The sequence below is a fragment of the Equus przewalskii genome, chromosome 1 (assembly GCF_037783145.1).
Source record: "Equus przewalskii isolate Varuska chromosome 1, EquPr2, whole genome shotgun sequence".
In the NCBI taxonomy this organism is placed as follows: Eukaryota; Metazoa; Chordata; class Mammalia; order Perissodactyla; family Equidae; genus Equus; species Equus przewalskii.
In genome coordinates this window covers 105,486,966-105,513,639 of record NC_091831.1, presented here as the reverse complement: position 1 = coordinate 105,513,639, position 26,674 = coordinate 105,486,966, and the positions used below count along the sequence as shown (strand labels likewise).

The window sequence follows — 26,674 nt, the reverse complement described above, 5'->3', positions numbered from 1 at the left end:
CAGAATGTTGTCTTGAATTAGAAAATTCTGGTTTTTTCTTTTCCTCCATACTTAACCCTTTAATCATTTGAACATCCCTCCCTTAGATCATTACAGAGGACAAGAGAATTCCCAGATACCAGTTTCACACTTAACAGGATTCTTCTGTTGAGAAATGCTTTGCCTGTAGACCCTGGGACCCATTAAGAGGTCCTTCTCTCTTCCTGACTTTGCTGAGTAATAAAATATGAAAAGCATTGAGCACTTGACGTTTGCATTTGTTTTTTATGTCACAATTATGGGAAAGGAACAGTAAATGGAAAAGGTGAAACTCAGTCTGCGGAATAAAAACAATCAAGATTACGAAGTGATCCATCAGAAATGAAAGGGAAGTGTATGTTATCCAGGTTGTAGAAGAAATACCAGATCATAGAAGGAATGGCTCTTCAGTGAGGGTGGACAATGAAGAAGTCCTAACTTGTAATGTCTCTAGGGATATTTCAGAAATGAGCTTAGGATGTGCTTGGTGGCAGCCTTGCAGGATAGTTTCTTCCCCTTGGGTGCTAATGAAGGTCACTCCTGGCAGAGTTCTGCACTGGCTGGCACTCTTACAGGAATGAACAGTCCATAGATAGCAATTTGTCCTAGGGATGGATCATTTTTTTCTCCTTACAGGTACATATTTATATATAAAGACATTGAAAGTAAAAAGATGGAAAAAGATATACCATTCAGACATAAAACATAAAAAAAGCAGGAGTGCCTATAAAAATATCAGACGAAATAGATTTTAAAACAAAAAGTCACTAGAGATTAAAAAGGAACATTTTATAATGATAAAAGAACAATTCATCAGTTATAAACGTGCACCTAACAACACAGCCCTAAAATACAGAAAAATTTAACAGAATGAAAAGAGGAATAGAATAGACTGTTCAGCAATAAAAGTTAGACACTTTAATACCCAACTTTCAAAAGGGATTTTTAAAACTAGGAAGACCAAAAGGAAATATAAGACTGGAACAACACTATAACCCAACTAGACTTAATAGATGTCTATAGAACATTCCACCCAACAACAGCAGAATATATATTCTTCTCATTTGCACATGAAGCATTCTTCATATGCCTATTGACTATATGCTAGGCCATTAAATGAGCCTCGGCCAATGTAAAAGGACTGAAATGATACAAAGTATACTCTTCAACCACAATGGAATAAAATTAGAAATCAACAACAGAAAGAAATTTTGGAATTTCACAATTACATGAAAATTAAACAAAACACTTCCTAGATAACCAATGGGTCAAAGAGAAATCAGAAGCAAATTTAGAAAATACCTTGAGAGGTATGAAAGTGACACAACATGCCAAAGCTTAAGGAATGCACGTAAAGCAGCCCTCAGTGGGGAATTTATAGCTGTAAACACCTATTTTAAAAAAGAAGAAATATTTCAAATCAATTACTAACCTTCCACATTAAGACTCTGGAAAAGAAGAGCAACTAAAACTAAAGCAAGCAGAAAGAAGGAAATAATAAATATTAGAGCAGAAATTAATGAAACAGGGAATAGAAAAATAAGGGAAACCAAAAGTTGACTATATCAAGAGAACAAAAAAATTGACAAACTTAGCTAGATCAACCAAGAAAAAAATGAAAGAAGACGCAAATTACTAAAATCAGAAATGAACGAGGGGACATTACTACAGACCTTGCAGAAAAAAACAAGATTGTAAAGGAATACTGTGAACAATTGTATACCAATGAACTGTATGCCGATAAATTAGATAACTAACATGAAATGGACGAATTCTTAGAAAGATGCAAACTACCAAAACTGAATAAAGAGGAAATAGAAATATTAACACAACTATAACAAGTAAAGAGATTGAATTACTAATCAAAGAACTTCCCACAAAGAAAAGCCCAGGACCAGGAGCCTTCACTTGTGAACTCTAACAAGGATTTAAAGCAAAATTAACTCAATTCTTCACAAACTCTCCCCAAAAAAGAGAGGGACTATTTCTAAACTCATTCTATGAGGTCGGTATTACCCTGATACTAAAACAAAACAAAGACATCACAAGAAAGAAATAGTAGAAACCGATATCTCTTATGAATATTGATGCAAAAATCTTCAACAAAATACAAGCAAACTGAATGTAGCAACATATAAAAGGATTATACATAATGACCAAGTGGAACTTATCCCAAGAATGCAAGATTCGCTTATCATCTGAAAATCAATTACTGTAATACACTATATCAATAAAATACTTTTTAAAAAACAACATGATCATCTCAATGGACACAGAAAAAGACTTTGACAAAATCCATGACCCTTTTATGATAAAAAGACTCAACAAACTATGATTGAAAAAGAACTTCCTCAACTTGATAAAGGGCATCTACAAAAGCCCACATCATATTTAATGATGAAAGACTGAATGACTTCATGCTAAGATCAAGAATAAGACACAATATCTATTCTTGCCACTTATATTCAACTAGTGGTTCTATTGTATTGGAGATTCTTGCCAGGGCATTTAGACAAGAAAATGAAATAAAAAGTATCTATATTGAAAGTGAAGAAGTAAAACTATCTCTATTTGCAGGTGAATGATCTTGTACATAGGAAATTCTAAGGATTCCACTAAAAAACTATTAGAACTAATAAATACAAGATTGCAAGATACAAGATCAACAAACAAAAATCAGTTGTATTTCTATACAGTAGTAATGAACTAGCCAAACATGAAGTTAAGAAAACAATTCTATTTACAATAGCATCAAAAAGAATAGAATATTTAGGAATAATTACAAAAGAAGTGCAAAACTCATACTCGGTAAACTTCAGAACATGTTAAAACAAATTTTAAAAGATCTCAATAAGTAGAAAGATATCCCATGTTCATGGATCAGAATCCTTAATGCTTTTAAGATGGCAATACTCCACAAATTGCTCTTCAGATTCAATGCGGTCTCTGTCAAAATTCCAGCTGTGTTTATTGTACAAATGGACAAGCTGATCCTAAAATTAAAATGGAATTGCAAAGGGCCCAAATATCAAAACAATCTTAAAAAAGAGGAACAAAGTTGGAGGGCTCACAATTCCTGATTTCAGAACTTACTACAAAGCTACAGTAATCAAGCCAGTGTGATACTGAAATAAGATAGATGTATGGAATATAACTGAGAGTCCATAAATAAACCCATATGTTTTGAGGCAACTGATTGTTGATAAGGTTGCCAAGAGCATTCAGTGAGGAAAGAACAGTCTTCAACAATTGGTATTATGACAACTGAATATCCACATGCAGAAGAATAAAGTTGGACACATACCTCAGACCATATACGAAAAGTAGTTCAAAATGGATCAAATACCTTAAGAGCTAAATGTATAAAATTCTTAGAAGAAAACAGAAAAAAAGCTATATGACCTTGGATTTGGCAATGATTTCTTAGATATAAAAGCAAAAGTACAAGCAACAAAAGAAACAAATAGATAAATTGGGCTTCATCAAAATTATATGTGCTTCAGAAGACATTATCAAGAAAATAAGAAGACAACCGACAGAATGGAAGGAAATATTTTCAAATCATTTAACTGATAAGAGACCTATCTCTAGACTATATAAAGAACTATTCCAACTCAATAATAAAGTGACATATAATCCGGTTATAAATGAAGCAAAGGATCTGAGCAGACATTTCTCCAAAGATAGACAAATATCCAATAAGCACAGAAATATATGCTCAATGTGATGAGTCATCAGGGAAATACAAATCAAAACCATAAGGAAATACACTTCACACCCACTAGGATGGCTAGTTTTTAAAACGGCCGATAATAACAACTGTTGAGGAAGATATGGAGAAATCAGAACGCTCATACACTGGGTGGGAATGTTAAATGGTGCAGCCACTTTTAAAAATAGTCTGGCTGTTCCTCAAAAAGTTAGACATTGAGTTAACATTTGACACGATAATTCCACTCCTAGCTATATAAAGAATAATGAAAACATGTCCACGCAAGAACTTGTACACACATGTTGACAGCATCATTATTTATAATAGCCAAAAGGTAGAAACATGGCAAATGTTCATCTACTAAACAATGGACAAAGAAATGTGATATATCCATACAATAGAATCTTATACAGCCTTTAAAAGGAACAAAGCACTGACACGTGCTACAACATGTATGAACCTTGAAACATTATGCGAAGTGAAAGAGACCTGACATTACAGGCCACATATCATAGACTTCCATTTATATGAAATATTCATAAGAGGCAAACCCAAAGAGACCAAAAGCAGATGGGTGGTTGCCTGGGGCTAAGGAAGAAGTCAGGGGAGGGAATTGGGGGTTGATATCTAAAGTATACAGAGTTTCTTTAGGCATAATAAAACTATTCTAGATTGTGGTAAAAGCCATTAAGTGTATACTTTAACTGGTTGAATTGTGTGGTGTGTGAGCTATGTCTCAATAAAGCTGTTAAAAAATAAACACACAAAAAGGCGCACATTTATTATTGCAGGCTCTTGGGGCTCTAAGCAGCAGCCTGCAGCAGGTTCCCATGAGTACAGCGACTGGCAGGCCAGCCCCCTCCCCCAGGACACAGGGGGAGCTTGGGACAGTCAGAGTCTCGGCCGCCATGTCCTAAGTGTCCCCTCTCAAACAAGCATCACTGGATCTTATTTTAGCAGCCACCCTTTTCATGCCAGGGCTGCTTATCTCACCTGTCCTCTCTTACCACAAATTGCCAGCTCTCTCCCTGAGCCTCTGGTTGGGATTCTTGGACACAGAATTGATGAGTGCAGACAGTTGCCGTCCAATTGGTCCTATTTGAGTTGATCTCTCCCCTTGGCTGCCTCCCAGGCCTTCCCGTGTTCTCCACGCCTTTCCTCTGGAGAGGCTTTCTAGAAAGTAAGGTATATGCCCAACATAGTAGCCATTTCCCAGAGACGCTGACAAATGAGGCTGAAAGTCCTTCTCCCCATGCCAGCCATCATCCTTGTAGCCTCACAGAAAAGCCAGCCCCTAGCATCAAATTGGAGGCACCTCCCAGGTAGGCGGGCTGGGTTTGCAATCAGGAGGCAGGGACACCCCTCCCCCCACCACTGGTGTTCTCCATACCTCTCACTGGCAGAGGGACACGGGGAAGGGGGCTGATGCCTGTATGTCTGAGTGGTGGTTTGTGCATCCATAACATGAAGAGAATAATGATACCATTTGGTAATCCACCTATTTGTTTACTTGGTTGTTTCTTTTTAGTATTTATACCATATACTACCATGTTCCCAAAGGATTTGACATTGCTACTTAATGTCATCCCCCTACCCTATCTACCTCGCAGAGTTTAGTACTGGACAGGATGAGAAAGGGCTTTGTAAACTGAAAAGGGAGGCCGGTCTCCAGGACAAGGATCCCCACTCTGGGGTCCTTCTAGACCATGCAGACCCGCCTGTCCTCCTGGTAGCCACAGCTCACCCAAGTCTGTCAAATCCTACCCCAAAAAAAGCCCTGTCCCTCCTTTCTCCTCACCCATGGCACTTCTTCCCGAAATCTCAAAACAGAAATGTCAGGATAAGAATGAGCAAACCTTACATGCTGTTGAGACAATTAAAATAAGAATTTGACAAAAGCTGTGGCCAGGACCCCTTCATACAAAGACAGGATCATTCTTTCCAGAGTGATGTAAATTGCTTAAATAACCAAGCACATCCCTTATGGTAGCATTTTGCATCTGTTCCTCCCTAAGAAACCACCTGAGCCTTTCTAGAAAGACCCCACCTAGGCTGGATCCATAAGCCTTCAGAGGGGCACCAGTGAGAGCCAGCATCTTGGCTCTTGGGTTATTTTGGACCATCTGTGTGCCTGCATGCCTGGCCTTGGCTCGGCCTTGTTGTGCTTTTGAAGACTGAGCTCCCTCAGTACCTTGAGGATCTTCTGTTTACAAACATCTCAATTGTTTGGGGTTTCCCCATGGTGCATAGCATTATTATTCTTGTGCCCCTGGGCACAGGGAGCATTAGCTACGAGATATGCCAGCTTTTCCTATTCCAAGGAACCTCTATGTGCCTACACATTTAGGCTAAGGGACCATTGTGTCAAGGGAGAGGTGGAACGAAGGATTTCTTTGGTGAGCCGAAGACATTGCCCTGAGAGGAAAGAGATTTAACCTCTCTTGTGTGGGAATGAGTTGGTGGGGTCCTTTCCTGAGAGAAGTTTTGATCCTAGAGGAATAAGAAGAACAACTAGGTGTCAGGCACGTGAGGGAGCAGGATGCAGAGCAGGTGGAGGGAGTCAGCACAGTCTGAAGCCACACTTGGCTCCTTCCTCAGTTCTGCTTGGGACCCTCCCTTAGAGGCTCTTACAGAGTGGCCTAAAATCTAAGGATTTGCAAGTAAAATCGATCAGGCTGCTTGTTAATGTCAACGAAAATAATCCATAACCAATCTATAAATGAAAATTTGGGTGAATTTATTCTGAGCTAAAATGTGAGGACCATGACCAGGGCCTTTCTTCCCGAAGGAAGAAAGGGCACCAAAGAAGGGGGGTGCACAGAGTGGTTATATACCCCCAAAGAGGATGTTTCACATATGATCGAAATGTCCCTTTTACAATAATCTCGAGACTGCTCTGTCGGCACAGCGATTGATGGACACAGCAGGTAGGTCTGCTGTCTCGATGGACACAGCAGGGCAGCAGGTCTGTTGTCTCGAGCTGGGTGATCACAGGTGAGCTGGGTGGTCAAAGGTGAGCACAGCAATCAGTTCCTAGCCCAAGGAAAGATGCTTATCCTTAAGGAAATGCCAATGTGGGGGGAGGTTGCACCTTTATCTTAAGGCCATTTGTTCTTGCCATAGTAGATGTTTAAAGCAGATATACAATGCATGCTCAATGGCCATGTCATCCCCTTTTGGAAAAACAAAGTCAGGCCGAATTAGGTTTACACCAAATGGCTTCCTCATATACTCCAATATATCCTGTTGCTTGCCATTTCTATTTGTCCTTGGCCAAGGCCACCTATGCCAGTTTGCATACTGGCAATGGTGCGTGACATCGTGTTCTTCATTCCAAGCCCAGCTGTGGTGTTCCCTTCCCCAGGGGCTTCTGGTGCTCTCAAGGTGAGGCTGTGCATCCTGTATCACAGTGCCAAGTGCTGGCCAAGCCCACAAAGGGCAAGTCTTATATGCCTCCCACCAGCCAGCTGGCCAAGCTTCCGCCGTTTGTACACAGTAGCATTGATCACAACAACACTTCCCACAACAGGGCCCATGGCAAGTTTAGAGGGAGGAAGGACTCCGTGGTCATGTCAGAAAGGGAAGTGCTGGGTCAAACAGAGCCGCATGGGGCTCATTGCTGCACAGTCCCTCGCCGACACACTTTGAATGTGCCACTGTGAGAACACTGCGATTGTGCTGTTTCCCCAGGAGAAGTTTTATCTTGGAAGCTGACCTTCTTAAATCTTCTAGAAACAGGTGCGCCCGGCAGGAGGTTTGAGGGGCCACCACCCTGCAAGATGAACTGTTCAGGGTGACCCTCTGCCTCCAATGGAAAAGTACACTCAGTCAACCTCTTCCTACCACTGAGGAGACGATCAAGTGTGGTGGGAGGCAGGAGACCACCCCGTTAGCTAATGACATGCTGCAAATGGAACTCCTGCCCCACCAGCCCCCAAGCTGGTCTGAAGCCTTGGCTACAGCATGGAAATGCAAAGGAGGTGACCTGGGACCACCACCTTCCAAAGCTCTTTGGGCCTTATCCTTAGTGAAGCAGAATTCTGGACTCGGAAAATGTGCACATGAAGGTTCTTTGATCCCAGGCAATAGGAAGTGTATCCAAAAATGTACCAAAAGGATAAGAGTATGCAGAAAGGATTTGGAGTAGCTCCCCAAACTGAAGAGACACTGAAAAGCAGGGCTTAGGGAGGGGATCGCAAAGCCAGCTCCAGTGGACAAGCTCTATAGGGCACTGTGAGTATGCTGCCTCTCCTCCAGGAGCTGCTCTGCTCAGAATCCAGGTTCCTGGAGAAGGTCCAATCAGCCTGGCTCTGCTCACATGCTCTCCAGGGTCGTGGCATTGACACTCAAACGAAAGCTGAGACGTTCTCACCAGAGGAAGGAAGACAACGCTGGGCAGGCAAAAACAGCAGACGTGTCCTCCACCCCAAACACGTAGAGACATGCTGATGTCATGATCAAACCGAGACTAGGAAAGACCATCCAACGGACAGTGTCCAGCTAGGATGAGAGCCGGCAGTCTATTAGCAGGCGGGCTACTGTACTGGAAAATTCCTGTGTCCTGGTGATAGAGGCAGCCCAACGAGAATGTTACTCTTGGATGTGAACTTTCAACATCAGCAGCTGTACAATTCTCAAAGCATGAGAGTTTTTTTCCAAACTCTCAGTGACTGGGTGTGGTACAACCTGTTACCGAACCCGGGCTTCTCCTGGTTATTTTAACCCCCAAATTGTACCAACATAAGCGCCAGCTCCTGGAATGTAACCTGATCAGGTGTGAGGGCTGAAAAGAAATGTCTCTGGGTCCAGTGATCTCATCAGCTGCTGGTTAAACTCTACTCACTTGTCCTTCTGCTTCCCTGCTGAGAATTCAGTTTGTTCCTATAAATCTCAGAGAAACATTTTTTTCTCTCCAAAGAATATTTGGAAAGGAATTTATTGTAAAAGCAAAGAATCTTAAAACTGAGAACTTGTGTTCTTCTTGATGAGATGTAACTTATAGAGGTAGCGGAAACCCAGAGTGAGGCGGGAGTGGGCCAGTCCGTTCCTGCCTTCCCAGCAGTAAGCAGAGAAGGGAGGCAGGGGCTGGGAAGTTGGGGTGGTTACCCTATTTTATAGATGAAGACTTTGAGGTGCTTAGTTGTCAAGTAACTTACCCACAATCATATTGGTGGCAAGTAGAACTCAAACCAAAGTTTTCCAACTTTAAATTAGACATTTTCTACTACACTATTCTCATTTTTAAAATAATACAACCTGCTTCTACCATGGCATGAAAAAGAATCCTTTATGACCAGGACACCTTTAAATAGATGTTCAAAAGTGGGAAAAGAGAAGTCAGCAGATGGCATTGTAGTGGACATCATCTCAGAGGGGGAGTGAGAGGAAGCTGTGGTGGTCCCCTCTCTGAAAGTGAAGCTCACAGCAGCAGTGTGAAGTTTTGAAATTAAACACTAGAGCAATTTTACTAAATGCTACAGCTGAGTTTTCTGGCTTGTTCTTAGTGTTATCTGGACCAATGCTGGAAAAGAAAGTACAATTCAGGAATTCAGCCATCTAAGACGAGGGGTTCAGATTGAAGGTGCTTTCCTAGGAGGCCTGTGGATGTGCAGAGTCTCAGGGGGCAGGGAGAGATGCTTGCAGGGGTGCTGTCCTGTGAAGACCAAAACAACTCAATCTTGACCCCAACGAGTTGTCAGGCTCCGAGAGGCTGGGAGGGACCCTCGCACTCTCTCACTCAGACCCAAGTGAGCAGTGGCACAAGTTACAGGCACTGGACAGGTGAGAGGTTGTCTGTGGCCCAGGTCTGAGATTATCTGGGTAAGAAGTTAAACCTGCCCAATCAAGCAGCAAACCCATAGCCTCTGACACCTCCAGTGTGTCCATTGTGGCCAAACCATGAGCACCTCGGCCAAATGCCGGGTATGGGCAGACACCTCTGTCGCTCCCATTGCAATCATCTATATTGCTCTGTTACTGTTTTATTGTTCCTCTTCTTTTTCTTATTCTCTTCCCCACAAGGACAAGGACCTTGTCAGTGCCCCATTCATTCAACAGGTATTTGTAGAGAACCTACCAGTGTGCCAAGTGGGCACTGGAAACTTGGGTGTGTGGCTCTCTCTCCAGGATCCAGTAGCACCCAGAACCTAGGAGGGCTAGTAAGCCCTTTGAACGGATGAATGGATTATTTAGTACTGGTGGAGAGAAAGTACCTCAGCCATCCCTGAATTCCTCATTTCCATGGTCAGCAGCATTGCTTTGAAAATGAGGTTTAATTCCAGCACCATGAGCAGTTACCTGCTGGGGGGCAAATGTCTGGCCTGGACAGATGCTCTATTGACAAAAGGGTGGAAGTCTAAGGCTGGTTTGGGCCCCTGGTGTGTGTTTGTCCCCTGGTTAAACCATTCACCTTCCCTCAGTGCAGTCTGTGGTGGGCTTTATCCATGCTATGTCCTGCCCACAGCTCACCTTGACTTGACCTGGACCTGGCTCTGACTTTGACTTGACCCTGACCCCTCCCAGTAGCCCTTCCCATTCTGCTTGCTCAGCATCAGTGCTTGCAGTAATCTCTTACATTCTTCCTGCCCCTAGTCATACTTTACCATGGCCTTTATTTAAATAGATATGTTTTAAAGTTAGGAACAAAAGATCATTATATCCTTATTATGTAGAGGCACCAAGGCACACAATTTGTTAGGCTCATTAGTTAATCAGGAAAAGAGCAAAATGCTGTCTCCATATTACTCGGGTGGCCTCGTGTGGGGATTATTGAGATCACGGACTCAGTCAAGACAAGCATGGGTTCAGGACCCAGCGCCACCACTACCTACAGGCAAATTCATGGACAAGTTACCTGATCTCACCATCTATAAATTGGGAAATTAGAACCTCTCTCATAGAAGTCTTGAGAAGATTAGGTAAAGTAATGCCTGTAAATTCCTGCATACCAAGAAAGCACTCGATGAATGCTAGCCAAAACCATCATCACTGCTCAGCTACAAAACTATATTAATGATAAACATCAGCCAGCTGGTGGTCCCTAGCATTTTATGGGTTATCCATAATTTCTTAAGACACCACACACACACACACACTTTTAATACAGTGTATAACTACGTAATTTGTCACCCATGCTGGTATTTTCCAGGTAATAAAAGAATGGAGGAAGGTCCTAGTGTGTGTTAATGTTCCCCTTCTTGTCAGAACAAGTTTATAAGTTTATATAATTTATATGTATTTCAGGGCAAATTGAAATAGCAGAACAATCTCAAGTTGTTCATTTCTAACCTCATGAATGTTTCTAAGTCTAGATTTGTGATCTTCAGATAATATTATCAGCAGGATGGGGTAAGGACTTAGGGAGGAAAAGGGGTTATGAAAAAGTTTCAATGTCATTCAAACCCCAAGATTGGGTTACAGGCTCAGTGCATGACTGGAAGCTTCACAGATGCATCGTGCCCAGGTGGCTCATTACAAACCCAGCTGGAGAGATGGTGGGAAGTAACAGTAAGGAAGTTATGCTTGATGTGGATGGATGTAAAATGCTGGATTCTGCCAGCACTTCTGCCTGCTAACCTTTACTTGAATTTAAATACCACTGAAGGAGGGAACTTGGTGAAATACAAGTACATAATTTCCAAGGGGAATTCCTTATGGCAGTAAGAGCAGAAATTAGCACTGCGGAGGTAATGAATGTGCCCTGGCCCGCACCAAGCAGATGGCTCTGTCATGCTTTCTCTTCCATGACTTCTAATCCACTTCCTGGGAAGGGAACGCTCCTTGACCTCTTAGAGAAAGCTTTATACTAAATCTTGAGAAAAAAGTTTCAGCTGCACCTGCCCAGTGAGTTGTCAAGGAGGACAAAGGGTGACCTGAGGTCCAGCTGTTCTCAGAGAGCTAGTTAAAAACAAGACATGGGCTTTGGGTGATTATTTTCATTGCGTATGCGTTGATTGTACTGTGCCAGAATCCCCTGGGGTCTTGTTAACCAACAGATTGCTGACCCACTCCCAGAGTTTCTGATTCACTAGATCTAGGGAGGGGCCTGAGAATCTGCATTTGTAACAAGTTCTCTAATCATGCTGGTCCAGGCACCACACTGGGAACTACTGGCATGTGATAACAAAGGTGACTGGAAATTTTAACTCAAGAAGTATGGTGAGAACAACCAGCTTCAGTGGATTGGGTCCTGTGACTTGAATTCGACAGCAGATGCAAAAATTTTCCAGTAGAAAGAGAGTAGGGCTAATCCAGGAAGGAAAGGTAGTTAGTTATCTCATCTTCTGAGAGATAGAGTTCTAGAAGGCCCAAACCCCAGACCATTGAGGGGAGAGGGCAACTGGGCCAGAACTCTAACCAAGTCGAGAATGCAGGCGGGCCCTCACAGAGGCTCCAGGCCTTGTACAGCAGAGGCCCCAGTGACTTGGAGATGGAGATGGAAGATCAGACAGCTGGTCACCCAAGTTTATTGACAAAGCAATCCCTACTTGCTGTTCTCTCAGAAGATAAAGAATGCAGTGAAAGGGTCCATTACTCTGTCTTCAATTCTTACAAAGCAGGAAGGAGGAGTCATTGGTCTGACAGTGACAAAAACCTGGAAGCAATGACTAACCGTATCATTTTTCAGTTTACCACAGTCAGGAAAGGGAACTCTGAGCAAGAGTAAGCGCAGACCCCTCTACTTTTAGGAAACAGAATAAATAAAGGTCAAAGTAGAGCTAGTTCTGAGTCCATAGCTAATGAAGGTCAGTACCACTCAGCAGGTAGAGGAAGTTCTGGAAGATTCAATTCTGACTCCATAATCATGGACAGACCCAACAAAACGTAAGAGGGAAAACAGGCACAGGACGAAGGGCTACCCAGCAGCTCTAGATGAGCCACGTGTAAAGGCATAATAACTCCAGGGGAAAGGGGCACATGGCAAGGGGCAAGTAGAGAAATGGTTTGGAACATCAGCAGAGCACTTAGGCCAGGCAGGCAGAGGCCTGCAACTAAACCCTGCTTACTGACGGTTCAGCAAAGATGGCTTATTGTTGTTTATTAAATTAACCTTCAAAGTAAGATAAACTGGGAAGGATAAGCACAGTAAGGCCAAAATGCTGCTCCAACCCAGGGCTGCTTTTCAACGAGGAGAACGGGGTTAAAACCAGGACAAGTGGAAGAAACCACACAGGGCCTGGCAGCCAAGAGCAATACGGAGAAGGTAGTGCGCGAGCCCAGGAAGCAGTGTGTCCAGGTTCAAGAACAAGGGCTCAGCTGTGGGTTCCCATCCCAGCTCCTCTGTTGCCACTGGAGGACCTAGGCCAGGCCACTCAGCCTCCTTAAAACAAGGGCACAGGCAGCACCCACCTCATAAGGCTGTCATGAGAACAGTATGAGTTAATACAAATGAATTGCTTAGGACAGTTCCTGGCACACAGTAAGTGCTAAATATGTCATTTTTATGATCACTGTTATCATTGTGATTTTTTAGAAGTGTCCCAAACCCCATTCCAGGAGGAAATCCAATCCAAGATGCTACAGAACTCTACAGATATTACCTCCAAGGCTCTGTTGATTGGTTCTGTGAAATTGTGGCCGATGAGAGAAAAGCCAGAAGTCTGAGGGTGGGTTCCAATTTCCCAAATGGATAAATGGGTGGGTCCAAGGAACACAGCCTCTGCCTGCTGTCAACCCCTAGCACAACTGGAGGACAAATGAATGATTCAAACATATGGTTTGTGTGCAATTTAGAAAAGAAGGCTGTGTGCGTGCCCACAATGGGAGAGGGTTTAATGAGAACACTCTGTGCCTGTCAGACAGTGTTACTGGGGCAGTGGGTTAGGTCAGCAGTTAGCAAGTCTCCGTGATATTGCTGTGGATGAAGCAGGAAAACAGGGGTGGGCCGATGACCCATTACCATAGAGCTACCACTAGATCCAGGTATCCTCTGTCCGTGTCCAGGGAGGCCCCTGTCTGCAGCTCTCCTTTGGAGTTTGTCCACCTCCTGTCATGCGACTGCTCTCGGCAGAGCTCCATCGTGGGGACTGCCACAGGGTCAAGAAGCTCCACAGAAACTTATGGCTGCTAAGTGATAGGGCTTCTCCCAGAACTGGGGCACCCACTCTGCTCTTCCTGGCTTCCATCCCCCACCCACTCCTTGTGGGTCCAGTGAGTGGCACACAGACTCCCCGTTCTCAGTGGTTGTAAGGGTGTGAGTCGTGTCATTACAGGACAGGAGACCAGCAAGGAGTATGTGAACTGAAGATTTTGTATCTAGCAAAACTGTCCTTGATGTATGAAGGCTTTAGAAAAACAGGATTAAATATGCAAGAGCTTAGGATACTGTACCCATGAGCCCTTCTTGAGGAATCTACTAGACTCAGCAAACTTTTTCTATAAAGGGAAGATAGCAAATATTTTATCTCTGAAAGCCATATGGTCTCTGTCGTAATTACTCATCTCTGCAATTGTAGCACAAAAGCAGCCGTAGACAGTATATAAGCAAGTCAACAGGGCTGTGTTCTAGTAAAACTTTATTTACAAAAACAAGTTTCAAAGGGATTTGGCCCTCAGACCATAGTTTGCCAACCTCTATATGATAGTATGCTCTTCATCTAGCCAAGAAATGACTGGGAACACTTTAGTAAAAGGGCTGATGGTGAACATTTTAATGTATTTAATTATAGAGTTAAGACTAAAGTAAAGGTGGAGACAGGAATATTTAACAATTAAGATATAACAGTTATGAATATTTATGCCCCAAATAACAGAGCAACTACTTGTGTAAAACCTAACCCACAGGAGATACAAGGAGATACAGATAGAAACTTACTGGGTATAGGGGACATTAACGCACCACTCTCAATAGAAGACAGACCAAGTGGCAAATAGATAAAAAATAAGGAAGGATATAAAAGACCTAAACAACCTAATCAATAAGGTAAGTCATAAATATTAGACACTACACTCTGATAAAAGAGAATGTACCTCTTTCTCAAGTGCTCATAGAACATTCACAACATATGCTCATGTATTTGGTCACCAAGAAAACGTCAGTAGGTTTCATGATGTAGAGATAGAAAGCAATACCCTCTGATCACAAAGCAATAAAGTTGGAAATCGATCACAAAAATTTTTTTAATGCAATACCTACCTGGCAATGAAAACATAGAGGCTGCAGCTCCCACGTTTGGCTAACCTAAGATGAAGAGGTTCCCCTCTGCCTTTCAGGGCGTTCTTTGGGTGGGAAAAACTGACAGGGAAGCAAGGGAGCTCCAGCCCTGTGGGACACGGGACAAATGCCCTCCTGGGATTTGTGTGGAGGCGTGTCAAGGTACCAGGAAGCAGTGGCTATGCTGCGTCACACCAGTGCTGGTCACACCATCACACCAGGGCTGGGTGGAGTGTTAGGGGAGAGCCCCCCTTACCTCTCACTGGCTGTGTGACCCTGAGCAGGTCACTTCACAGGAGCCTCCCTTTCCTCATCCAACTGGGAATCAAGTGAAGGCTAGAGCACATAACGTCGATACATGGAAGGGTCCAGTTAGTGTTGTTCTTATTGCTTATTGACTTGACGCTGGTGAAGTTATAACTGGAACATGTATTTATTGAGGCCACATGCTAACAAAACATAGACCACTGAGTATGTGCAAAGCAGGAGATGGGGGTCAAGAGTGAGTGGCCTGAATACTGCTGCCTCATGAAGAACAGCTGAAGGGGTGTGTACCTTGGCAGAAAGAAAACTAAAGAAAGACCTAGAAGGATTCCAGAGACCTTCCTCCCCAGTGCCTTTACATCCTTAAAGCATCATCATCTAGAGAACAAGCATGCCTCCTATGCTGCTTCAGCAGGCTAGTGGAGCAGACATCACTGGTCATGTAATGAGCTCCCCATCATGCACAGATCTGAGTGGTCCCTGCTGGTCTCCTGAATGTATCATTCATCACCTTGGATCCAGGACTTCAATTTCTGCCCTTTGGAAATCATCCAAAATGTAGACAAAATTGGCAACTACCCAAGTGTCCAACAAGTATACACCAGTTAAGTAATTTGGCTCTTTCTATACAATGAAGTGTTACACAAACATTAAAAAAATCACTCTTGAGAAAATATTTTTCTTTGTGACCTTTGTGATCTGCTTGGCTTCTGCTATCAAGTGTGAGATAAGCAAAATACAAAACAGTTCGCTTAATAGTATAACAGCAACGTTAAAGAAGATATGTTCAGGCAAAAAGACTAGGATCATGTATGTTCTTTGGTTCTCTTGCTTTATACTTTTATGTACCTGCCAGATTTTCTACAATGTGCATGAATTATATTTATAATTTCTACTAAGTAAACAAAAAATACGGCTATAGAAGAAAGGCCTGGAATGAGTGAAAGTGTAGACAGAGATCCCGTGAAGACCAGCACAGAGATCATCTTAGGAAGCTTCAGATCACTTCTCAGTTTTCTTCACTGACAACCACAGAATTCAATTAAACTCAACAAACATTTGTTGGATCCTCAGTACACACAAGGCTCCATACTAGAAGCTGTTCTTCACAGAGCTAGGGAGGAAGCAGGTACTTGGACGAGGATCATCCACAGCAAAACGTGACCAGGCCTTTGGGGGTGAGGGAGGGGAGTGTGGGCTCTGGAGTGACCTCAGGTATTTCACCCGAGACTGAGATGTTCTCTACAGTTTTCTAAATAAATTTTTCTTTTGTTCACCTAAAAGTAAAACTTGACAACATGCAACACTAGGAGGAGGGAAAAGATGTCACAAAACTCAATCCGTTAAGACTTGATGCAGGTGTCTCTTGTCTGCGGTTCTTGAAGGCAGAGTGGGAGGCGGCCCATCTCATGAGCCCCTCTTGGTGGGACGTCCTTCAGATTTCAGGAGGTATTCAGAAGTACCTTCCCTGAACAGATACTTCGGAAACTGTTTTTAAAAATCAAGAAGCGATGCTCTAGTGAAAATAGATCATTCTGACACAATACTTGCCAAATAAAAATCTCTAGAGCATGCAGCATGATTTAGTGCGATAGACTCAATAAAGCCAGAAATAAAATTAATCTCTTTCCTTTCTGCTTGGAGCACTCTGGCACATGGTTTCTATAGCTCATTAGCTATTAAAATTATTAACAAATTATTATTTTCAATTGAAGGTAGTGATGGTATTATTTCCTCTCATGCCAAGACTCTGTGCAATTTACTCAGAACGTGAATTATCCAAAGCAATCCAAAATTTCTAAATAGTTTTGGACCAGGATCACTGACTTTAGCCAAGCAAGCCACTCTGAGTGGCCTTAGCTGAGTGGCTAAAGGTCTCTGTTACATAATTTATTGAGAACTTAATTGAGACTAATTATTGTCTCTCGTTCGCTTGCCTGAAGAACATGTGCCCAGCATCTGCTCTGACTCCATTTGGTTGGGATGTTTGAATCTTTCCGTGAAGTGAAATAAAGGGCATGAATATTTTATTGTGGATTTATTCCACTGTAACTGTTTTATAGGAAACTGCTGGTTGTTTTATTAGCCAGCAGTGTTAATACGCGGTGTCTCTCCAACATGCCAGAGCCGAGGTTCAGGGTGTACTTAGGACACGCTGCACGAGTGAGATCCCCCCAGAGGAGGAAGTGGGTGATCTGTGAAAGATGCGGCTAAGTCAGTGTATTGGGAGGCGGGGGGTGCAGAACCCAGACTGTTCTGTGACGTGCCTGCTAAAGGCCTGAGTCAATCTAGAAGGGGATACCAGATGATAACAGGTTGACCATAGAGGATCGAGGGCTGGCACATCCATGTGAGATACAAATGAGTAGGAGCTGTTTATTCCATTTCACAGATCAGTAAACTAAACCTTGAGGAAGTTTAGTAACCAAGGTCATCAAACACTTAGCTAGTGAGCCCAGACTAGAACCGAGTCTCTTGCCTTCTAGGAGGCACTCAGTCATAGATGGTGAGGATATTCTTGGGGGAAACAGTATCATTCAACCATTTGGGGAGCCTTAGAAGTGCCAGAGGTGGAAAAGGGCACATCTAGGACTCACAGAGGAGTTCATGGAGGGGCAGGCAGTTGAGATCAGCTGACAGAGAGAAAGGTGGGTATGCCTGACAGAGGGAACACTGTCGGCATCTCCGGGTCAGGGACTATCAAGCACTCTGGGGAGGGAGGAGCATGTCTGGCCAACCAAAGCAGGGGGAGGCATGGCTGGTTCCCTTACCTTGATCTGTCCTAATTCTTATTTTCCTTAGTGTAGAGTCTTATTTTTGTTTGCTTGGATGTATTCATGAAAACATCTGCGGTCCTTGGCAGAATGATGGATGAGCATAGGCTGAAGGAATGACTAAATTATCAGACTGGGTCTTGAGTGCCAGGCCCAGGATGTGAAAGGCAAGAGGCACTAGGGAGCCATTGAAGGTTTTGGAGTAAGGAGGTCACATGACTGAAAGCGATGGCAGAGGCACACAGATTACTTGGAAGGGAAAAGAGATCACATGTGAGGGATCAGTTAGGAGACTGTTACAATACCCCAAGCAAAAAAGTGGCCCTGGAAATGAGAAAGGGAGGCAGATTTGAGATCCCTTGTGGGGCTGGCTTGGTGGCACTTAGCACTTACTTGGACATGGCTCAGGGAGCAGTCCGAGCTAACCTCCAGATCCTGACCCTGCGTGCCTGGTCTCTGGAAAAGGAGGGGCCACCAGACTTCCGCCGTGGGGAGAAGGGGAATGGTCTGTGAGTATGCCTCCCTAGAGCCAGAGGCGTAGTGGGCCTCCCTGTTGTCCTCGAAACTGTCAGTCACAGGGCCTGGAGCTCCCAAGGTGGAGAATCAGAGGTCCCCTGCATCAGAGTTCCTGTGGAAGCCCTGGCATAGGTTAAGGTCTGCAAAATAAAATAAAATGAAAGTGAGCCGTGGGAGCAAAAGAGTCAACAGCTGATCCAAGAAGAGGGCCAAGATCGTCTTGGAGAATGGGGGAGAGGAGGCCATCGAGAAGTAAGACGGCAGAGCGACAAGACTCCCAGCATCTGTGAAGTCAAGGAAGAAGCAGGCAGAACTCAGACAGAGTGATTCCAGGGTCAGAGCTGTCACCTGAACTCAGGGCTGTTATGACAAGGTGTGCTCATCAAGGACCATCAGTCATTTTAGTTAGTACAGGAAGGCAGCCACCTCAGGACACCAGCCACTGAGCAGGATTTGGGTCCCCCGTCCCCAGCTATCTCCTCATGGCTCGGGCCTGGATGTCTGTCACCCCTGGCAAGTTTCTTCTCAAGTTCACCTGGACACGGTCCTTTTCAAGACAGTGACCAGCAGGGCCCCCACTTCTAATGCAGCAGCACATTATAGGGCACCAGGGATTCAAAATAAACAAACAGAGAGCCACCTCGGGTCAGAGGTGGTCGTTGAGAGGCCTTGCTGGCTTCGGTCTGCTCAGGGGGCATCAGGGAGAGCCTTTGGCTGGAGAGGCGCAGGGAGCAAATGTGAGGCTTCCAATTAAAGGTAGTCGTGGGTGGGGAAGCGGGCATAGCTGTAAATTCCCTTGCTCGTAAAGCTGTGTGCCAGACACTCGCAGGGCGAGCTCGGAGCCCGAGTCAGCCAGCTCTTCAGGCTGGTCGTGTTGGAGCCCTGCCTCTGCCCCTCTGAGCACAACGGCCTTTCCTCTCTGTACCCCTTCCAGAAGACGCAGAGCTGGCTTACTCTGGCTCTCGAGAACTCCCCCTAGGAACATTTTCGGAGAGTCTTGTGAAATTCTGAACGTTTTCATAGCCAAAGTGGGGCAGCAGCGGCGGTGGAATGTCGGGGAGGTCTGCGTGCATGTTTTCCCGTTGAATAATTGTGTGGGGCTGGGCAGCTGGGGCGGCCAGGCAGGGGCTCCTGCTGCTGTTAATCAGGCCTCTGTGTGTTTTCTGCAACCCACTTGGTGCAGGACTTTGGTGTTCGTTTCAGACTGGTACCACTCAGCCTGGTGTCTTGGGAAAACCATGTCACATCATTAATCTGGGGGAGTCTTTTTTTCCTAATCTTCTCAGGACAGAATTCTTGGGACTAACCTATTAAGCCAACCAAAAGACAAACTAGCGTGTGTGTCTAATTAGGAACATGGGGACCAATGTAAAGAAGAGAGCAATAACAGGACGCGTGTGGCAAGCAAATGGTGCAAAGTGGCCTCTTCAGGTGGGGGTTAGAGGAAAACACACGTCTGGGCATTTGGGTTTAGGTTCAGAACTGCCTCAGCTGCCTCATTGGAATGCTAAAGTGTGAAGTCCTAGCCTGGAGGCCGTGGGGCTGAATTCCACAGCAGACAGGCTTGGCCCACACAGGCATCTTAAGGTTTTAGAGTTCATTTCCAACATTTTAAAATCAGGAGATTGCAGTAAGGCTCTGGATTTTCAGCTTTACTTTTGAAAAGGAAAGATGTGGCAACACTTGACCCACATGGCCAGATGGAAACAGTGGGCCGGAGCCTAGTGGCTTCCCTGGAGAGTGGGCGCTGCGTTCTCAGTTGACCGGTTATCGCCACTCTCTGCAGTCAAGGTCAGTTAGTACATACTTCCTGGCTCTGGCTTATGAAGGAATCTTTCTTATAATAAGGTTCATATATGCAGAAAAGTACTGAGATTAATAGACACCCATGTCTGTACCTCCTGATTTTAATGCATCTTCGATTGCCATATTCGCTTCACATATTATACATATACATATACATATACATATAACATATTATACGCACATTAAAAGTCATCTTTGGGACTAGCCTGGTGGTGTAGTGGTTGAGTTCGTGCACTCTGCTTTGACAGCCCCAGGAAGCACCAGTAGGTCCACAGGCACTGACCTACACACCGCTCATCAAGCCACGATGTGGCAGCATCCCACATACAAAATAGAAGATTGGCATAGATGGTAGCTCAGCAACAATCTTCCTCACCAAAAAAAAAACACGTCCTCTTTGACTCCTCCCAGCCCTGTTCTCCTTCCCTCCCCTGTTGGTGTGTATACGTCTCACCCAAATTTTCGAACTTTACTACATACGTGTATATCCACAAACAAGAAAGGGTGTTGTTTGGCATGTTGTGAACAGACTCTTAGCATATGTACATCCATCTTGCTTTTGGGATCTGTCTATGTTGCCATTGTGACTCTGGTGCATCCATTTTCTTTGCTTTATATTTCATCTTATGTATTTACTCATCCTGCCACTGATGGACATTTGGGTTGTTTGCGTCTTGGGGTTTATGCAAACCGTTATGCAGTGAATGTGGTTGTCCAGTTGCCTTGGGCACACGTGCAAGCAGTTGTATCCCTAGAAGTGGAATTAAAAGGTCGTAGGGTATGCCCTCCTTGAACTTCACTCCGCAGGGCTCACATAGAGTTACCACGTCACCAGCACTCTGTAGGAGCACCCATTGCTCCAGTCTGGACCAAATTTGGTTTAGTCAGGCTTTTTAGTGTTGCCAGTCTGGTGGGTGGGAAATGGTGCCCCATGATTTGACTTTTTAATTCTCCTGCTCTGTATGAGGTTGAGTGTTTTCATGTGTTTGGGGATATTTGTATTTCTTCTTCTGTGATTTATTCTCCTGTTCTTTGCCCATTATCCAATTGGGCTATCTGTCTTTTCCTAATCAGTTTATGAGAGTTCTTTACGCATCCTGCATTATAAATATCTTCTCTGACTTTGAGGCTTCTCTTTTCACCCATGTTGTCTTTGAGTAGAAAAATCTTTATTAACTTTCACTTTAGGGGCTACACTTCTTTTGGCTTGTTTGACAATTCCTTCCTTACCTTGACTGTTATAACTTTATTTTCTTATACGTTCTTGCTCAACTTTTAAGGATTTGGTTCTCTTGTGTATTCTTTAACCCATCCAGAGTGTCTTTCTCTGTATAGTGTGAATTGAGACAATGAATTTGTCTTCCATATGATAACCTGTTGCATCTGTATTGTGTAATGGCTAGTTCACTCCTTTCCCACTGATTGATAAGGCTGTATCTATGATAACCAAGATAACAAAACATACCATGTTTTCTGACCACAAGAAAATTACATTGGAACCAAGCAGTAAAAAGATAGCGACCTACCTTCCTCTGTATTTTTATAAACCAAAAATTTACTTATATATAACTCATGGGTTAAAGAAGAAACGATATGGGAAATTACAAAATGCTCAGAACTAACAGTGAAACATTTCTTATTTTCTTCTTTTTTCTCTATTGATTTGGAAGCTATAGATTGTATTTTTGTTCTTTTGATGGTTACTCTTACATTTTTCCCTCATATCTTAACTATAAGGGTTTCGGTAAAGTCCAAAGATACTCAGAGGCACTATCTTCTTCTCAAACAACACAGTGACCTTCGCTCATGTGACCCATCAAATAGCCCCCACTTCTCTCATTATCATTTGGAGATTTGGTGCTACTATTCTGAAAAAACAAAAGTGGTTCTGATTTAACAACCAATTAGATTAATTAGATGAAACAGAAAAATTCCTAGAGAGATACAAACTACTGAAACTGACTCAGGAAAAAGTAGATAACCTGAACAGACCTATAACAAGTAAAGAGATTGAATTAGGACCAAAAACTTCTCACAAAGAAAAGCCTAGAATCAGACAGCTTCACTGGTGAATTTTACCATACATCTAAAGAAGAATTAATATCAATCCTTCACAAACCCTTCCAAAAAGGATAAGAGGGGGAAGGACTTTGCAACTCATTCTATGAGGCCAGTGTTATCCTAATAATAAAACCAAAGACATCATAACAAGAGAAAACTACAGACCAGTGTCTCCTATGAATATAGACACAAAAATCCTCAACAAAATATTAGTAAATCGAATCCAGCAATATAAAAGACATTATTCACTATGACCTAGTGGGACTTATGCTAGGAAAGCAAGGTTGGTTTATCATCTGAAAATCAATTAATGTAATATACCACATCAATAGAATAAAAGACAAAACCACATTAGTCATTTCAGTAGACACACACACAAAAAAAGCATTTAACAAAATTCAATACCCTTTCATAATCAAAACATTCAACAAACTAGGAATAGAAGGGAATTTTCTCAGCCTCATAAAGGGCGTCTACAAAAAAACCCACAGCTACCATCATACTTAATGAGGAAAGACTGAATGCTTTCCCTCTAAGAGAGGAACAAGTGTCTTCTTTCACCATTTATATTCAACATTGTACTGGTGATTCTAGCCAGGGCAATTAGGCAAGAAAGTGAAATAAAAGGCATCTACACTAGAGAAGAAGTAAAACTATATCTATTTGTAGATGACATGATCTTGTATATAGAAAATCCTAAAGAACCCACTAAAAAGCTCCTAGAACTAATATGCGAGTTGAGCAAAGTTACAGGATATAAGATCAAGACACAAAAGAAAATTATATTTGTATACCCTCGCAATGAATAATCTGAAAAGGAAATTAAGAAAACAGTTTCATTTATAGTAGCATCAAAATAATATAATACTTAGGATTAAATTTAACAAAAGAAGTGCAAGACTTATACACTGAAAATGACAATACATTATTGAAAGAAGTTAATGAATATCTAAATACATTCCATGATCATGGATTGTAAGACTTAATATTGTTGAGATGGCAGTACTCCACAAATTGATCTACTGATACAACACAATCCCTTCAAAACTCCAGCTATCTTTGTTGCACAAATGAACAAGATGATCCTAAAATTTATGTGGAATTGTAAAGGGCCCCTAGTAATCTAAACAATCTTTAAAAATAAGAACAAAGTTAGAGGACTCATGCCTCTCGATTCCAAAAATTACTACAAAGCTAGAGTAATCAAGACAGAACGGAATTGGCATAAAGAGAGACATATAGAACAAAGGAATATAATTGAGAGTCCAACATAAACCCTCACATTTACTGTCAATTGACTTCTGACAAGGGTGCCAAGACAATTCAATGGGGAGAGAATAATCTTTTCTATAAATGGTATGAGACACTGAATGTACACATGCAAACAAATGAAGTTGGATTCCTAGCTCAGACCATAGAAAAAATTAACTCAAAATGGATCAAAGACCTACATGTAAGAGCTAAAGCTATGAAACTCTTACAAGAAAATGTAGGCATAAATCTTCCTGACTCCAGATTAAGCAATGGTTTCTTAGATATGACAGCAAAAGCACAAGCAACAAAAGAAAAAAAAATAGATAAACTAGACGTTATTAAAATTTAAAACATCTGTGCTTCAAAGTCATCAAGAAAGTGAAAAGATAATACAAAGAATGGAAGAAAAATTTAACAAATCATACCTATGATAAGCTAATTATATCTAGAATATATAAAGAACTCTTACAACTCAATAATAAAAAGACAAATAACGCAATTAAAAGTAGGCAAATTAAGGGCCGGCCCTGTGGCTGATGGGTTAAAGTTCACGCACCAGTGGCCCAGGTTCACAGGTTCCTGGACACAGACCTACATCACTCACCAGCCATGCTGTGGCAGTGTCCCACATACAAAGTAGAGGATGATTGGCCCAGATGTTAGCTCAGGGCTATTCTTCCTCAAGCAAAAAAAGACGAAGATTGGCAATGGATGTTAGCACAGGGCAAATCTTCCTCAGAAAGAAAAAGTGGGCACATCATCTGAATAGACATTTCTCCAAAGAAGATATACAAATGGGCAGTAAGCACATGAGAAGATGCTCAACATCATCAGCTGTCAGGGAAACACCAATCAAAACTACAATGAAATTCAACAAATGATGCTTGGAAAACTAGGTATCAACATAAAAAAGAATGAAGTTGGACCCTTACCTTACACCATATACAAAAATTAATTCAAAGTGGATCAAAGACCTAAACATAAGAGTTAAAACTATAAAACTCTTTGAGGAAAACATAGAAAAAAAGCTTTTTGACATTGGATTTGATGATGATTTCTTAGCTATGACACCAAAAGCACAGGCACCAAAAGGAAAAACAGATGTTAGACTTCATCAAAATTAAAAATTTTGTGTATCAAAGGACACTATCAACAAAGTGGAAAGGCAACCCAGAGAATGAGAGAACATATTATAAATCACATATTTGGTAAAGGAATAAAGTCCAGAATATATAAAGAACTCCTACAACCCAAGAACAGAAAAACAACCTGATTAAGAAATAGGCAAAGGACTTTATTATTCATTTCTCCAAAGAAGATGTACAAATGGCCAATAAGTACATGAAAAGATGCTCAACATCACTAATCATTAAGGAAATGCAAATTAAAGCCACAGTGAGGTAATCACTGTACACCCATTGGGATAGTTATTATCAAAAAACAGAAAATAACAAGTGTTGGTGAGGATGTGGCAAAATTGGAGCCTGGTCCATTGCTGATTGGAACATCAAGTGGTGTAGCTGCTGTGGGAAACAGTATGGTGATTCCTCACAAAATTAAACACAGAATTACCATATGATCCAGCAATTCCGCTCCTGAGTATATACCCAAAAGAATTGAAAGCAGGGATACAAACAGAATTTTATACAACCATGTTCGGCATTCTTCACAGTGGCCAAAAGCTGGAAGTAACCCAAAGAGTCCATCAGTGGATGAATGGATACATGAAGTATATTACATACACACCATGGAATATTATTCAGCCTTAGAAAGGAAGGAAATTCTGACACATGCTGCAACATGGGCGGACCTCAAAGGTATTTTGCTGAATGAAATAAGCCAGTCACAAAAGGACAAATATTGTATGATTTCTATAAATGGTACCTGGAGTAGTCAGATTCATAGAGACAGAAAGTGGGATGATGGTTGCCAAGAGCCAGAGGGAGAGGGGAAGAGGAAGTTATTGTTTAGTGAGTCCAGAGTTTCAGTTAGTGAAGATGAAGAGTTTGGGGGATAGTGATGATGGTTATGCAAAAACCTGAATACTTAACGCCACTGAACCGTACGTTTAAAAGTGGTTAAAATAGTAAATTGTATATTGTATGTATTCTGCCACAATAAAACAAAACCACAATGAAATACCACTTCACACCCACTAGGATAGCTCTAATCAAAATGATGGACAATAGCAAAAATGTATGAGGATGTAGAGAATTTAGAACCTTCGTACACTGCTGTAGGAGCGCACAATGACGCAGCTGCTTTGGACGCAGTCTGGCATTCCTTATATTGTTAAACAGAGTTAACATATGATCCAGCAAGTCCACTCCTTGGTATACACCCAAGAGAAATGAGAATATCTATCCACACAAAAATTGCACACAGAGGTTCATTGTAGCCTGATTCATAATGGCCGAAATGTAGACACAACCCAATGGCCACCAACTGAAGAACTGATAGATAAAATGTGGTTTATCCATACAATCAAACATTGTCCAATAATAAAAAGGAATAAAGTACTATACTACCTGCCACAACATGATGAACCTAAACAACTACTTGGTTTTATCGAAAGGATTCCAATAAAATACTTTAAAGCAAAACAAAAAACAAAAAATTCTGCTGAATGAAAGAAGCCAGTTACAAAGAATCACACGTTATTTGTTTCCATTTATCTGAAAGTCCAGAAGAGGCAAATCTATAAAGACAGAAAGTAGATTAGTGATTGCCTGGGCTGAAAGGGATGGGGTGGGGGTGGAGGGTACTGGGAGATGACAGCTAAGGGTTCTGGGGCAATGTTCCAAAATTGATTGTGGTGGTGGTTTCACAACTCTGTGAATGTATTGAATTGTGCTGTTTACATGGATGACTTGTATGTGAATTTTATCTCAATAGAACTGTTAAAATGGTTCTCCTGCTTACTAATGTGTGAGGTTGGGCGAGTCACTTAACCTCTCTGTGCCTCAATTCCTCACCTACAGAATGGCTCTACCTAGGATCCATTGCAAGGATCAAATAAGTTGAATCATGTCAAGTGCTGAGAACATTGCCTGGCACATAGGGAGCTCTCAAAAAGGGTTAGCTGGTGTCCTAGCTAGAGAAAGCATTTCAGAAACA

At 42.3% G+C, this 26,674-nt stretch overlaps 1 protein-coding gene and 1 long non-coding RNA gene across 12 annotated transcripts in view; one reads left to right on the top strand and one right to left on the bottom strand.

Annotated features, from left to right (window-relative positions):
- Positions 1-26,674, top strand: part of ADAMTS17 (ADAM metallopeptidase with thrombospondin type 1 motif 17) — a 338,906-nt gene that overhangs the window by 278,265 nt on the left and 33,967 nt on the right. Inside the window, exon 21 of one of the 11 annotated variants that reach the window (XM_070620441.1) lies at positions 87-251. The exons of 9 other annotated variants lie outside the window; for them this stretch is intronic. In XM_070620441.1, the coding sequence (XP_070476542.1) occupies positions 87-186 (100 nt within the window). In that variant the 3' untranslated portion in view covers positions 187-251. Of the gene's footprint in view, positions 1-86; positions 252-26,674 lie in introns of those variants that run through there. One more of the 11 variants, XM_070620449.1, reaches the window with a different exon arrangement.
- The window catches only part of LOC139083487 (uncharacterized), a 70,853-nt gene that overhangs the window by 43,212 nt on the left and 967 nt on the right, over positions 1-26,674 (bottom strand). The window lies entirely within an intron of this gene.